Below are 16,164 nucleotides of genomic sequence, written 5' to 3'. Positions count from 1 at the left end.
AATCACTCTTGTGATTCTTAAGAAGGCCAATAATGTATGTAAGCCAACTCTACATAATGATAATGTTAGTGGTATTCAGGTTTGTCTTTCATGTTTGATCAACTTCTTTTTTTTTTAAGATTTTATTTATTTATTTGACAGAGATCAAAAGTAGACAGAGAGAGAGAGGAGGAAGCAGGCTCCCTGCCCAGCAGAGAGCCCGATGTGGGGCTCCATCCCAGGCCCCTGGGATCATAACCTGAGCGGAATGGCTTTAACCCACTGAGCCACCCAGGTGCCCCTTGATCAACCTTTAGTTTACGGTAGTGATACTGACTTGAGCTGTTAAAAAATCCTTTCGTTGATGGCCTAGAGGCAGCATGGCTTTGTTATTGTGAGTCTGAATCTTTTTAGCCTTAACTCTTTTTGTGATACTGACTTGGGCTGTTAAAAAATCCTTTCATTCATGGCCTAGAGGTAGCATGGCTTTGTTACTGTGAGTCTGAATCTTTTTAGCCTTAACTCTTTTCCCTTGGAACCAGTTGTTTTGATTACATAGTTTTTTTTTAAGGAATACTTCTGTTGCATTCTTGATAAGTAAAGCACCCCCACCACCAAGTGGATTCCTTTGTTTCATTTCCAGAGATTCTGCTTCTGAAAGTGGGGTGAAGTCCAGGAATCTGGATTTGGAAAACCACCCCAAATGACTGCTGTGGGTTGTTCCTAGCTCAGTTAGTAGAATATACATAACTTTTGCCTATTTGGATTATTTTTTCAGGATAAAAACTTCCGGAGTAGGATTACTTCCATAAAGGAGATGTACCTCTCAGGCTTTTTTTTTTTTTTTTTTACTTTTTAAAGTTTTAATTTATTTGACGGAAGACACAGCCAGAAAGAGGGAACACAAAGGGGTGGGGGGAGAGAAGCAGGCTTCCTGCTGAGCAGGGAGCCTGATGGGGAGGGGGGTGTTCAATCCCAGGACCCTGGGATCCGCCCTAGCCAAAAGCAGAGTCTTAATGACCGAGCCTCTCAGGCTTTTTGATGCATAGTACTAGAGTGTCTTCCAGAGATACTCTATCTGTTTACATTTTCGCCATTCCCATTTGCCACCCCCTTGCCAACATTTGGTATCATCAGTCCTTTTGATCAGTAATAGATGTTTAAATTCTTCTGAACTGTAAACTACAAGGAAAACTTTGGCATTTATATAGAATATTAGTCTGGCCTTCTTAGTAATTGTCGTTTACCATATTTATCTCTAAATGTATACTGTTGTTTGAAAGCTTCAAATTGAATTTGGATGGAATGGCTGGCATAATCATAAATAAATGGTAATCTTTCTAGGAGTATAAAGTCACTATGAAAGGTTGGATTTATCGGTCATATAAAAAATCCATAGTCTTCTAGGAATGTTCATCATAACAAATAAAGCTAATTATATTTTATTGAGTACATTTTGGTTTGTTCCAGTAGCCGGATCGAGCTGGGAGATGTGACACCACACAATATTAAACAGTTGAAGAGACTAAACCAGGTCATCTTTCCAGTCAGCTACAATGACAAGTTCTACAAGGATGTGCTGGAGGTTGGCGAGCTAGCAAAACTTGGTATAATATGTTTTTTTCCCCTCTTCATTTGTTTGTTGGTATTCTTGACCCTAGTTTTTAATATTAGAGCGGAGTTAACTAATTTAATTTCCTTATGTTACAAGTCAGGAAATGGGGGTGATTCAGGTTCTGAGAAAAATCTCAAAGAAACCAAGACAATATTTGAATTTTAAACGGAAATGCTAAATGTCTTCTCTACTTTAGTGTGTGCCTGTGTTTTCAAATGTATTTGTGTTTACTCTAGAAGAGACTTAAATCCCTAAAAAGTAGAAAATTTTTGAAGTTATTGCTATTCAGAATAACTGATAAAATCTATGGCCAGTAGCAATAATTTAGTTCTTATAGAAGGGGAGGAAGATTGAATAAAATATGTTATTCTGTCTTTGAACTTTATATTTTTATATTTTCCATGGCAGCCTATTTCAATGATATTGCAGTAGGTGCAGTATGCTGTAGGGTGGATCATTCACAGAATCAGAAGAGACTTTACATCATGACACTAGGATGTCTGGCACCATACCGAAGGCTAGGAATAGGTAATTTTAACTTGTGTTTTGTTTTTTTTGTTGTTGTTGTTTAGAGGAATGTAAATACATGATTACTGTTTCTGACCCAGTGAGTCAAACCATTTCTTTTGGGAATATTGGGAAAGAATTACTGAATTATGTAAGGTGGAAAATAACTTTATTAACATATTTCAAGTGGAAGCCCTGTATAGATTTGTTATCAGTGTCCCTTTTGCTTTTTTCTGTTTTCCTTTTACATGGAAGGGCTTGTGCTTGTGTATGTAAAGGTTGCTTTTCTGCTGTGAGTTTTAAACATATGTAGATAATGTAGGAAAAGAAGAAAATTTTTAAAAAATCGGTTGTCTCGTGTTTACCTCAGGTTCTGTGAAGACCCAGTAAATGTTAAGATGGCAGTTAGATGTGTAAAGATTGATTTTTTATGAAATTACTTACTTGTTTGTTTTGTTAATAGGAACTAAAATGTTAAATCATGTCTTAAACATCTGTGAAAAAGATGGCACTTTTGACAACATCTATCTGTAAGTATAATGATATTTAATGTTCTTACCTAAAGAATTTAATAGACTGGAAATGGAAACCTTTACTAGAAACGTTAAAGTCTGGTTACTTATTTCATTGTCTTTTGGAAAAACCATGGAAGTAGTGGTTATGAAGTCTTCTTTTGTTTCAGTAATAGATAAGGAATCTGAGATAAGATGTTATCATTTTGCTTCATTCACTGGGGTGGGAGCACCAGAGTCACAGAGTAAACCAAGATTAAAACCCAAGTCTTCACAATTGAAGAATTAGTATCATTAATACTACTTTTCTCATCTTATCCATTCTCTAGGTTCTGTTTAAGGTTCTCATTGATATGTTCATTAGTAGTAGAGTTTAATAATCAAAATCAGAGAGTATCTAGCTGATACTATATTGATAAAATATCAATATTATAGAACTCAGATTAAGAGCCAAGGTTAGATCACAGCTATGGATTTTTTATAATAAGGGTATTATTATTCTCATTTTAACTTTGACAGTGGGAGAGAGTAAATTATATAATGCTATTTTGAAGAGTAATTGAGAAAGCTCAAATTATTTATTTTCAAAATATAGCATATTTTTTATAAATCAGGGAGGATATATTCAGGCATTTGAGAGCCTAGTTATGTTATTTTTCTGTCTTTTTTTCTTTCTGCATATGTTAATATGGTCTTTGAATCATCCTTACAGTTATTTCCCCATTTTTAGTTACTGGAATCTTTTTTTCCCCTTGCAGTGAAAAATGTTATGCTAACTAGGGTACTTTGCCCTTTGTTGATTGTAAGAGTAAACACTATTTCTGAGACTCCTAACCTCAGCCAGCACTTGCAAATGTAATAGTCAGGTTAAAAGTGTCCATTTGTCATCAGGTTTTTCTGAGATGAATACCTAATCTTTGTTGATTACTAGTAATTATGAGGAGAATCTAACAGATGTGTGCAGTATTCTGGCTCTGACCAATTTGAAACTATTTGTGGAGAATACACAAAAGCTGATGAAATCTTTTTTTTTTTTTCCCCCTGATACCCTCCGGTATCTTAGGCATGTCCAGATCAGCAATGAATCAGCAATTGACTTCTACAGGAAGTTTGGCTTTGAGATTATTGAGACAAAGAAGAACTACTATAAGAGGATAGAGCCCGCAGATGCTCATGTGTTGCAGAAAAACCTCAAAGTCCCTTCTGGCCAGAATGCAGATGTGCAAAAGACAGACAACTGAACAAATTAGAAATGGACTTTCTTGCACTTGCTTGTCGCCAAATAAAAGAGAGGCCCATTGATTCCCCCCCTCTTTCTTTCTCCCCCCCCTTCTTGTTCTTGTTCGTCCTCCTTTCTTTCTTTTTCTTTCCTCTAAAAAATGTTTAATACTTCCAAGGACTTTCAAAATTAATCATGTTTGGATTGTTTTAGTTTTACTTTTGTGAGGTGGTTTGATTGTAGGAAGGAGGAGGTATAGATCTGTTTGGTTTCACAGTTAAGATATATATGGTCCCAAAAATTTGGGTGTCAGTGTCAATTTTTTTTTTTTTCTCAATCTCCTGCTTTCACATTGAAGGGCAGAGCCTACAAATATCAAAAGACAAAAAGAAACAGCAGCAATATCTTGTTCTGTAATTCAAAGACAAGTTTAGTGTGTTTGTGGTACTTTGGGTTTTTCAAGACTGGGATACTAATCCCTAGACATTGCCTTCACTCCACCTTTTGTCCTTCTGAGTATTGTCTCAGGAGTTGGACCATTGTTATCCTTGTAAGAAATACTAAGCTTATTATTTTTTTTAAGCAATTATTTCTTTCTTCCTCGCTGAGGGTAGGTGGGACAGTTTGGGTAGGTAGTGTTTTACTTTGGTCTCAGTATTTGAGTTAAACTGCTTTTTGCTAATGAGTGGACTGGTTGTTAGCAGGTATATTTTTCCTGCTGTTGATTGTTATTAGTGGCATTAACTTTTAGAGTGTGGCTGGTGAGATTAATTTTTTTTAATATCCCAGCTAGAGATATGGCCTTTAACTGACCTAAAAAGGTTTGTTGTGATTTACTTTTTTGTGTGTATCCTCTCTTTTTTCGTGTCTTCAGTAAACCCACAGTAGTTAGTCTAACTTTAAAAATGGGAGTTGATGTCCTTATAGGTCAGTACCCCGAAGATAAACCTGAAGCAGGTATTGTCTCTTGGACATATTTAAAAACACCTAAAAGGAAGCTTAGATGGACTCGTGGCACAATAAATGCATTTAATGCCAGCTAATGCGGACTATTAAAAGCAAGGCCACAGAGCATTTGATTATATAGGGAAGAATATCTAGACAGTATTTTTGAGAATAACATAGCTGTGCTACCTTATCTGTTGGAGAACATCCCAGATTTGCTTATTTTCTGTGCCTATGATATTGAGCTTAAGGATTTGAGGGGGCAATTGTTAAGCATATTGCTTCTATTCTTGGGAAAATAGAAGTTCAGAAGTGTTAATAACAAATGTCACTGTGACCTCCTTTACTGATGAGAATAGTTTATGCCAGATCATTTTCTGGCACATAAGGAGTGGCTTGGACGGCTTGATAACTTTTTGTAAGATAGGAGACATCTGAAATTTCACATTTTCCTCCATAGCCCCATATCCAATATTTAAAATTTTCTAGATTGCCAATACTAGTGGCCCATGAAATGTTCTCATTAGACTTTAAAACAATGCACAGGGCTTGAATTTTCTTGTCATTTGACTTTAAAGGGAAGTTTGATTCATAATATTTATCCTTATGTACATTCTGATAATAGCAATCTCATCTCTCCAAATATGTTAAATGACAAAATTACACAATGTTGATGGACATTTTATAATCTTTTTTGAGAATGTGAAAGTACAAAGTACAATAGACTTCAGCGATCTTGAGTGCCAAGAGTAATACAGGAAAAGGGAGATAGTTGAATGAGTATATAGGATTTGAATCTTAAGATAGTAAAAATGTAGAAAGACCATGCTGGTTTCTTGGGTATCAGTTTCTTCAGCAGTCCGAGTATAAGCTTAGGAAAAAAGTTAGCATTAAGCACCTTTACCTTCATGGATAAGCTTCAGCTTGCTCTTGCCAAGAGAAGAGTGCTTGAGTTACAGAAGGCATACTTAGTTTGAAGAATTCAGCCTTTTTGTAAACTTCCAGATATCAAAATAGATTTTGATATATAAATGAGTTTTCTGAGATGACACTGCCTCTATTTCTATAACCATTTCACCAGGACTATCTAATCAGTCCTATGAATGTATCCCTAAATGTGGTTATTGAAAACTGAATAGCTGCCTCATGACAATTAAGTACATGTTATTTAAGGAGGGGGAAAAAAATAAATTTTGAATTGAGTATGTAGGCTCCCTATCATTATAGTTTCTTTTTCCACACTAGACAATGACTTTACCTAAATGGTATATTTGAAAAGGTTAGTTGTCCTACATCAGACTTGTTTGGAAAGGGTTAATTGTCCTACATCAAACTTGTATTAAGTAATTCCATCCATTTAAGGAAAAGGAGGATGTAGAAGCTGGGCACTAGTTCACATGCCTATGAGTCAGTAAAGACTCGAGTAATGTCCCATATTGAGTTGGCTATTTTGGAGCATAAAAATTGTTGAGGTAAAACAATTCTGTTAACTGGAAGATCAGAGCATATATCCATCATATTTTTTAGGACAGATAGTTTTTACTATGGGGCGTATAGGTAAAGATTATCCTTATGGTAATTGCATTTAGGTTCTAAAGAAAAGAATCTGCAGAGAAATCTATGCAATAGATAATTTGTCCAGACTAGTTTTCATTTGGGGAAAGAAGTTCTAAAATATCCCCAAAGCAGTTTATTCATCAATTGAAAGTCCTCCAAAAATAGAACTATTGGGAAACTGTGTTTTCTGGGGTGGAAGAGAAAAGCTCCCTCAGTTTTTTGGAGGGAATAACTTTAAATATACTTAAATGGCAAAGTTTACTTGGTGCAGTTAAAAATTAAACTTGTTGATTTTAACATTGCTGTTACATCTGAAATAAACTTACGTGATGTTCTGGTAGTAATCTATGATGTCTGGTAAGTGTCAAAACCCTGCACTGTGTTGAATACTGAGTATTCAGCATATGTATGATATAAAATATACAGCAGTTATATGTAGTCATTGTTTACTCTTGGCCATACAGTTTTATTTACTTTAACATTTCTTTAAGATCTAACTTAAAACATTAAAATGGGCCAAGTGCTATCCAGGCCTCCTAATTCAGACCTTTGGAACTTGCTAGGAGTACTGTTGGGCATCTGCAGTTCTATCCCAGTGTGAGAAAAAATTAAGATCCAAGGAGAGGTCTTACTGCTGGGAAGTTTTAAATGTAATTGTTGAAAACAACTGATACGTTAAGATATGATCTAATTAGTGTGCATTGACTACAGATAATGTATATTGAAATTTTTTCTTTTTGTTAGCAGTGTGGAAGGAGTTTAGTAGCTGAGTGAGTTGGGAATGGCTTAAATCTTTTTCTGAATACCAAAGAAACATGAACTTAATATTTTGTTACTAACATAAATTAATTTGGTATCTTATAAGTGTTGTGATTAGAATTTTGCTCCTTCAGGAAACAACAGGTGATCTTTGCCCAATGTATCTTAGTTACTATGTGGCACATCATCCCAAAATTCAGCAGCTTAACCACAAACATGCTTGGTCACCCACAGTTTCTAGTGAGGAATCCAGGAGCATCTTACCTGGGTGGTTCTGGTTTGAGGTATCATCAGGTTGCAGTGAAATTCAGCCAGGGCCACATCATTGAAGCCTTGACTAAGGCTGGAGGGGACTCAGATTTTCACCAGATGGGTGTCTCTCCAAGGCTACCTGGGTGAAATGTGGTATCTGGCTTCCCCAAGAGGAAGTGATCCAAGAGAGTTACCAGAGAGCCGTATTCTTGTATGACCTATCATCCTGCTGTAGTGTGGAAAGGGGAGACACAAGGTTATACTTAGCAGGAGGTGTGGATCAATGTGGACCTCCTACAACATTATGCTTAGAGAAAATGTTGGTTTTTTTGACAACCAAGACAAGGTAGTTGGAAAGCTTCTTTTACCTTACTCTCTGAAGGGTTTAGTTTCCTAAATGAGGGTTAGAAAACACTAATTTACCATTCAGAGCATGAAAGAAATAGGAAGTAGGTCTAAAAGTTCTAACGGTTAAGTTTTATTGGCTAGGTGGCAGTACACAGTAATCTGTCTCCCAGATTGTGCTTTTCTGCCTGGGTGATTTGAACATTTCTGAGTTGGGTACAGCAATAATAAGGAGTGGTTAGCTTATAAGAATTTTCAGGGAATCATGGCAGAGGGCCCTGAATTGGATTTCCCTTATAAGGCTATACCATAGGAATTTAGTCCTAGTTTATGTTGTTACATAACTAACATAGTAACGGGGAAAAAAGTTAAATACAACCAAGTAACAGACCTATGGAAAAAGGACTTGAGTGAGATTTTTAAATGTAGGTGTAGTTAACTTGATAAAACATTGAGGAATGTGACATTAGAAATAATCAGTTACTGGGACAAATTCTCAGCCTTTCCAATTTTCTAAAATACTTGATTCCTTAGGTTAAAAAAAAAAAAACAAAAAACACTTACGTAGAATCAAAGTTTACTCCAGGAATAGTTGGGAACATAAAGTATTATGAAGCAGTCACTACTTAAACAGCATAGAATTTACTTTTTTTTTTTTTTTTTTTTTAATTCTACACCCAATGTGGGGCTTGAATTTACAAACCCCAAGATCCAAGAGTTGCATGCCCTACCGAGTGAGCCAGCCTGGCACCCTAAGCATAGAATTTAAATCTCAAAGAATTAATGGCCTGTTTTATTACTAAGTGCTGATGAAATCTTAAATTCACCATTTGGGAAGCTACTGTATCAGGATGGAATATTTTGCAGTCTGTGAACTTTGATATTCCTGATTTATTGAAATTTACCACAAGGTTCTCGATAAGGATTTGAACCATCTTATCAATCATATTTGTCACTAGCAGTCTCTTACACTAAAGCATACCAAAACTATTAGGTACAACATGCAGGTGAAATTTGAATACGCAATTTGAAAAAAATTTGTATATAAAACAGTGAAATCCAGTAGGGTGTCAGTATCGTAGCACCCTCAAAGCAGTTTTGTAACTTTCTTTATTCTTACCGTCTTCCTGTGAGAGTTACCTGCCTTTTCCTGATACAAAAGTTAAAAACTGTTCCTAAAAATTAATATTGAGCACCTAATATTGTAAGCTAGGCAGGTAAGAGGGCCTCAAAAAGGAAGCAAAATTCTAATTATTCAGAATTCATGTCAAAGACTTGCCTCTACTAAAATGAGCAGAGCCTCCAAGGATGTTGACTTTACCTTAACTTTGGAAGGGACTCAGTTAAAATGAATATTCCCTACGTTGACTTGCTTTCTCATAACATTGATCTGAGTAAAAACAAGAAATCGAATTCCCATTGGCCAAGACTAAAAGTAGGAGGGGAGGGGTGCCTGGGTGGCTCAGTTGGTTGGACGACTGCTTTCGGCTCAGGTCATGATCCTGGAGTCCCAGGATCGAGTCCCACATCGGGCTCCCAGCTCCATGGGGAGTCTGCTCCCTCTGACCTTCTCCTCGCTCATGTTCTCTCTCACTGTCTCTCTCTCAAATAAATAAAATCTTAAAAAAAAAAAAAAAAAGGAGAGGGAGTGCAAAAGAGATCGGAAAATGTAACAGAAAACATTGAGCTTACTTTGTAGAGGTTCTACTTTTCCCCCTGGACTCGGCCTATCCCAGTCTAAACTTCCTTGAGGAAGCTACAATTTAGAAACAGCAGACTAGCTCAAAACTGTCAGCCAAATTAGGAATGACCTTCTACACAATTTGACCTTATGCACCAGGATCCAGAGTGTAAACTCCTGCATCCCTAGGTCTCCATCATTTCGGTTTTTGATCCCTAACAGACCTCTTCCCCTGATGATGGATAATTAAGAATGACCACCCAGGAGTGCCTGCTTGGCTTGGTGGGTTAAGCCACTGCCTTAGTTCATGATCTCAGGGTCCTGGGATTGAGGCCTGCATTGGTTTCTCTGCTCAGCGGGGAGCCTGCCCACACATCTCCCACTACCTGCCTCGCTGCCTACTTGTGATCTCTCTCAAATAAATAAAAATTTAAAAAGTATCCACCATTGGGGACCTTTTTTTTTTTTTTTTTTTTTAAAGATTTTATTTATTTATTTGAGACAGAGAGAGTGTGAGAGCATGAGCGAGGAGAAGGTCAGAGAGCGAAGCAGACTCCCCATGGAGCTGGGAGCCTGATGTGGGACTCGATCCCGGGACTCCAGGATCACGCCCTGGGCCGAAGGCAGTCATCCAACCAACTGCGCCACCCAGGCGTCCCCATTGGGGACCTTTTATTAATTTGATTATGGTTAAAACACTGTTAACTCCTGCAGTTGTAACTACCACCATCCTATACTTAACTGGCTTCCCCTTTTCTTGCCAAACCTTTCTACCTACAAAGAATTGTCTTGGATCTTGACTCTAAATCGAAATTCAGTTAATAATACATTATTATGACCCGGGGCAAATTTAGGGCATGGTTCCTGGATTATTGTCAGTCTTCAAAATTAAAAAAAAAAATAAAGTGTTCTTTATAACATAGGGCTAAGTTACACTGCCTTACATGAGATTTGGTCGGGGAGTGTACCCGCTATGGGTCAGGCGCTAACAGAAATGAAAATGATGGTCGTGGTCCCCTACCCTCAACAGGGAACAAATACTTTAGATGCCATGAGGTAGTATGTTGGAGGTATACATTTTATAGCATTTTGAGGGAAGCACTTAAGACAGTTTGACTTTGGTTCTCAGTACAAAATGACTCTTGTTAATACTGCCTTTTTTACACAGGTTAAAGGATAATCACTGTAAATGCTATAAAGCTTTGGAATTGAAAAACCTAAGATATCTTAGCAACATTTTAATACAGAACCAACTATGTTTAATAAATGCTAGACACACGGCACCTGGGCGGCACAGCTGGGTAAGCTCTGACTCTTGATCGCAACTTGGGTCATGATCTCAGGACTGTGAGTTTGAGCCTTGTGTTGGGCTCCACACTCAGTGGGGAGTCCACTTGAAATTCTCTCACCCTCTCCCCTCCCCCCTGCTCTAAAATAAAAAACTAAAAATAAATAAAAGCTAGACCTAAGCATCAATAGCATTCTGTCAGCACTCGAAGCTGGAAAATGAAAACTCACAAAGTAGGAGTAAAGTAGTAAAATCTGAGTTTATATAAGACAAGAAATTCCTTTGGAACTTAATGAGAGAATTCATGGAAGAGAAGGTAATGCCACATTCATGGCTGTTAAAGTATAAAGTGCCTCAAAATGTCTGTAGAACACTGAAGTCCAACAGTATTCTGGTAGCTGTATCCTCTGAGGAAATTACAGAAACCACAAAGTTTTTAAAAATATGGTCAGATTTAACAGAATTACAAATATATGTAGTAAAAAAAAAAAGTGGAAAATATATTAAGCCAACTTCATTTAAAGAGCTCATATTTAACAAAAATATTAAGATCTTAATTTACAGAGGAAACTCACAAAGGAAGTACAATTAATGGAAAAGAGGAGTCTAATAAATGGGCAATTTTATTAAAAAAAAAAAAAAAAAGCAGGGACGCCTGGGTGGCTCAGTTGGTTAAGCAGCTGCCTTCAGCTCAGGTCATGATCCCAGCGTCCTGGGATCGAGTCCCACATCGGGCTTCTTGCTTGGCAGGGAGCCTGCTTCTCCCTCTGCCTCTACCTGCCACGCTGTCTGCCTGTGCTCACTCTCGCTCCTCTCTCTCTGACAAATAAATAAAATCTTAAAAAAACAAAACAAAACAAAAAAAACTTTGGCTTTATTTTTGCCTTAATGTTGAGAATTTGAAAACATTTGTGCCCTGCCAGGCCTAACCCTGCTTCCTTGCAATGGATTCGTTCATTGCAATGACATTCAGAGTTTACCACTTATCAGGCACTGATCAATCATCCATGTAAGTATTTATAAATAATTAAATTTTAATATTTTATTTATTTATTTGACAGAGAGAGAGAGAGATCACAAGTAGGCAGAGAGAGAGGAGAAAGCAGGCTCCCCGCCGAGCAGAGAGCCCGATGTGGGGCTCGATCCCAGGACCCTGGGATCGCGACCTGAGCCGAAGGCAGTGGCTTAACCCACTGAACCACCCAGGCACCCCTATAAATAATTAAATTTTAAATAATTACCTTATTTAATTCACACAGCAGTCTGGTGGTAGGAACTTTTACCAGCTTCATTTTATAGCTTCAGAAACAGGCTCAGAGAAAGTAACTTTCTCAAAGTCAACTAGTTAAGGGGGTAACCTGGGATTAGTGTACTCACTACAGTTTGGAGAAATAAATCTTACTGATACAATTACCAAGTTAGGGGAAGCCACCTGTGTAATACTGTTCACAATGAATTAAATGGAAGCAGCCAAAATAATAAGGGACTCCTGGCTGGCTCTGGGTTAAGCATTTGCCTTTGGCTCAGATCATGATCCCCGCTCAGCAGGGAGTCTGCTTCTCCCTCTCCTCTGCCACTCTCCCTGCTCATTCTCTCTCTCAAATAAATAAAATCTTTTTTTAAAATGCTGAATAAAGGAAAGTTAAAATACAGTATGTCAATATTAACTAGCTTTAAAAGTAATATGATTAAAGTGGGAAACCGCAAGATATAAAATTGCACTCAACAAAGAATAGATGAGACATAGAAAACAAACCAAGATGAAACTTTAAATCTAAGCACATCAGTCGTGACACTGAATGTAAATAGTTTAAATGCCCATTGAAAGGCAAAGATTCTTTATACTGGATATTAAACAAACATACTGGGTATTTTAAAAAGAAACAAAGCTCCCTTTAAGAAACTTACTTTTTAAGGGGCAGAGTCGGTTAAGTGTCTGACTCTTGGTTTCAGCTCAGGTAGTGATCTCAGGGTTCTGAGTTCAAGCCCCACCTCAGGCTCCATGCTCAGCCTTGAGTCTGCTCGAGGTTCTACCCCTCCCACCCCTTACGCTTTCTCGTGTTCTTTCTCTCTCAAATAAATAGATCTTTAAATATAAGTGAACTAGTAGGTGCACTTTACTTTTTTTTTTTTTTAAGGCTTTTTTCTTTTGAGAGAGTGCCTGTACGCGCAATGTGGGGGAGGGAGTGGGCAGGGGAAGAGAGAATCTTAAGCTGTCTGTGTGCCCATCGCAAAGCCCTATGGTTGAGCTTGGTATTACAGCCCTGAGATTGTGACCTGACCTGAAGTCAAGAGTCGGAGACTCAACCCACTGAGCCATCCACGTGCCCCAGTAGGTTAACTTTAAAGAGGAAAGGATGGAAAAGATAGACCATGTAAACATCAATCAAAGGAAAGCTGGAATGGCTAAATTAATACCAAGGTAAATTCTAGAACAAAATTCATTTCCTGGGATAAAGATGGATATTTATTTATTTAATATTTTATTTATTTATTTGACAGAGAAAGACACAGAGAGGGAACACAAGGAGAGGGAGTGGGAGAGGGAGAAGCAGGCTTCCTGCTGAGCATGGAGCCGGAGGCCCTTCGATCCCAGGACGCTGGGATCATGACCCCAGCTGAAGACAGACGCTTAACAACTGAGTCAGTGAGGCGCTCCAAAGATGCATATTTATGATAATAGAATCAATTCATCAGGAAAATATAATCTTAAATGTATACGAACATAATAACAGCTTCAAAATACATGAAGCAAACACTGACAGGTGAAATAGACAAATCCACAATTACAATTAGAGATTCCAAACTCCTGGTAAATAATAAGGTAGATAGAAAACATGTTTAAAAGATGTGAATAACAGTTTTAACCAATGACCTATTAACATGTATAGAATATTTCACCCATCAACATCAGAATATACATTCTTTACAAGTATATAAAGATTATTCTCCCAAATGGACCATATCTTGGGCCATAAAATAAGTCACAATCTCTTTAAGAGAATTAATACCTTGCAAACCATGTTCTTTAACCACCCCAGACCAAATCAATAGCTAAATTAACAATAACAAATATATTTGGAAAATCCCCCAAGTATTTGGAAATTAAACAACATGCTTCTGAATAACTCTTAAGAAAAAATTGCAGAGAAGTTAGAAAAATTTGAACAGAAGAAAAATGAAAACAATTTATCAGAATTGTGGGATTTAATTAACAGAGTGCCTAAAGGATCATTTATAGTATTAAATGTATTAATTATTAAATATTATAAATATTAACTTATTAATGTATTAAAATATTAAAGATCTTAACTCAAGAAAATAAGCTTCCACCTTAAGAAACTAGAAAAAGAAGTGCCAGTTAAAGCTAACATGAGCTGAAGGAAGGACATAATAAAAAGTAGAAACCAATAAAATTGAAAACAACAACAAAAAAAAACGATTAAAAAAGTAAGGGACACCTGGCTAGCTCAGTCAGTACAGCATGTGACCCTTGCTCTCTGGGTCATAAGTTCGAGCTCCACATTGGGCATATAGTTTACCTTTAGAAAATTAAAAAATAAAATCTTTAAAAAATAAAACCAAAAGTCACTTCTTTGAAAAAATAAAATATATAAACCTTTCTTCTAGCCATATTGACTAAAACTGCCCCCCAGACACACACAGGGAAGAAACAAATTACCAACATTATAATTAAAGAGAGGGCACATCACTAGAGAACTCACTGACAATAAAAGGGTAATAAAGGAATATTGCAATCAACTTTATTCAATAAGTTCAACAACTTAAATGAAATGGACAAAATTTTTGAAAGACACAAATCACTCAGGTCACTCAAGAAGTAGTTCTGCAGTTCTACAAAAGGTTAAAAGTTATCATATGACTCAGCAATTCCAGTTCTACTATATACTTAAGAGAAATGAAAACATATTCACACAAAAACTTGAACATGAATGTTTACAGCAGTATTATTCATAGTAGCTAAGGAGTGGAAGCAACCCAAATGGCCACTAACTGATGAATTAATAAACAAAATGTTCCATATCCATACAATGGAATATTATTCAGCCACTGTGGGTAAATTGTATAGTATGTGAATTATAACTCAATAAGCTGCATATACATAAATGATATTTTTTTTAATAAGTAACCTGAATAGCCTCATATGTCTGAAAGAAAGTGTAGCTTAAATCTTTCCCATGGGGGTGCCCCAGTGAATTAAGTGTTGGCCTTCTGAGCTCATCAGGGAGCCTGCCTCTCCCTCTGCCCTCCCCCCGCAAGTGTCTGCTCTCTCTCTGTGTCAAATAACCTGCCTCAGCACAGTAGGCAGCGCGTCAGTCTCATAATCTCTGTGTCAAATAAATAAATAAAATCTTAAAAAAAAATCCTTCCCACAAAGAATATTTCAGGCTAAGATGACTTGCCTTGTGAATTCTATCAAATATCTAAGGAGGAAATAATATACTTTTCACGAAACGGTAGAGGAAAGAATGTTGCCTAACTCATTTTATGACGGCAGCATTATACCAATTATTGGTACCAGTATACCATTACAAGAAACTTGTAAAACATTACAAGAAAACTATAGGCTAATATTCCTCATGAAGACAGGAAAACCCTTTTTAAAAATTAACAAATTAAATACAGCAATTTATTAAAAGGTTATATCCTGATCAAATAGGATTAGCCCCAAGATTAAAAGGTTAATTTAACAATTGAAAATCATTTGGTGTAATTCATCATATTAGCAAATTTAAAGGAAAAATATGATTATCTCAATAAGGTACAGAAAAAATTTTTGACAAAATTCAACACTCATTCATGATAAAAACTTCAAGAAGCCTACAGCTACTATCATACTTAATCCAGTAAAAAACTGGATTTTGTACCTTTAGGAAGAAAGCAGGATGACTGTGTAACCCTTCTACAATAAGGCAGTGGAAGCTCTAATCAGTCCAGTAAAACAAGAAAAAGAAATAACGAGTGTACGAATTGGATACAAAGAAAGAAAATGGTCTTTATGTGCACATGACATGATGAAGTAGAAATGCTATAATTTTTTTTTTTTTTTAAGCTATTAGAACAGGGGCACTAGAGTGGCTCAGTTAAGCATCTCACTTCACTCAGGTCATGATCTCAGGGTCTTGGGATTGAGCCCTGCATCAGGCTCCCTAATTGGGGGGGTGGGGGGGTGTCCTCTTCTCCCTCTCCATTTGCCCTTTTCCCCTGCTCATGCTCTCTCTCTCTCTCTCAAATAAATAAATATTTTTTTAAAAACTACTAGAACTAATAAGTGAATGCAACAAGGTCACAGGATACAAATATCAATTGCATTTTTAACTATAACAATTAGAAATTAGAATTTAGAAGATAACATTAAGAAAATAAATAAAAGGTAACATTTATAGTAGCATAAAATATGAGATATTTGGGGATAAATTTAACAAAATATAGGCAAGACCTGGATACAGAATGCTATATAAAACATTCCTGAAAAAATGTAAA

The 16,164-nt window shown here is 36.6% G+C and overlaps 1 protein-coding gene across 2 annotated transcripts in view; it reads left to right on the top strand.

Annotated features, from left to right (window-relative positions):
• NAA50 (N-alpha-acetyltransferase 50, NatE catalytic subunit) overlaps positions 1–6,678 on the top strand; it is a 36,752-nt gene extending 30,074 nt beyond the window's left edge. The window contains exons 2-5 of one of the 2 annotated variants that reach the window (XM_044251409.1): positions 1,453–1,586; positions 2,003–2,122; positions 2,565–2,631; positions 3,677–6,678. In XM_044251409.1, coding sequence (XP_044107344.1) covers positions 1,453–1,586; positions 2,003–2,122; positions 2,565–2,631; positions 3,677–3,854 — 499 coding nt within the window. In that variant the 3' untranslated portion in view covers positions 3,855–6,678. Of the gene's footprint in view, positions 1–1,449; positions 1,587–2,002; positions 2,123–2,564; positions 2,632–3,676 lie in introns of both variants that reach the window. The other variant, XM_044251408.1, reaches the window with a different exon arrangement.
• The last annotated feature ends 9,486 nt before the right edge of the window (positions 6,679–16,164 follow it).

The sequence above is a fragment of the Neovison vison genome, chromosome 6, assembly GCF_020171115.1.
Source record: "Neovison vison isolate M4711 chromosome 6, ASM_NN_V1, whole genome shotgun sequence".
Lineage (NCBI taxonomy): Eukaryota > Metazoa > Chordata > Mammalia > Carnivora > Mustelidae > Neogale > Neogale vison.
The sequence above is the reverse complement of the archived record's forward strand: the minus strand, read 5'-3'. Positions and strand labels throughout refer to the sequence as shown.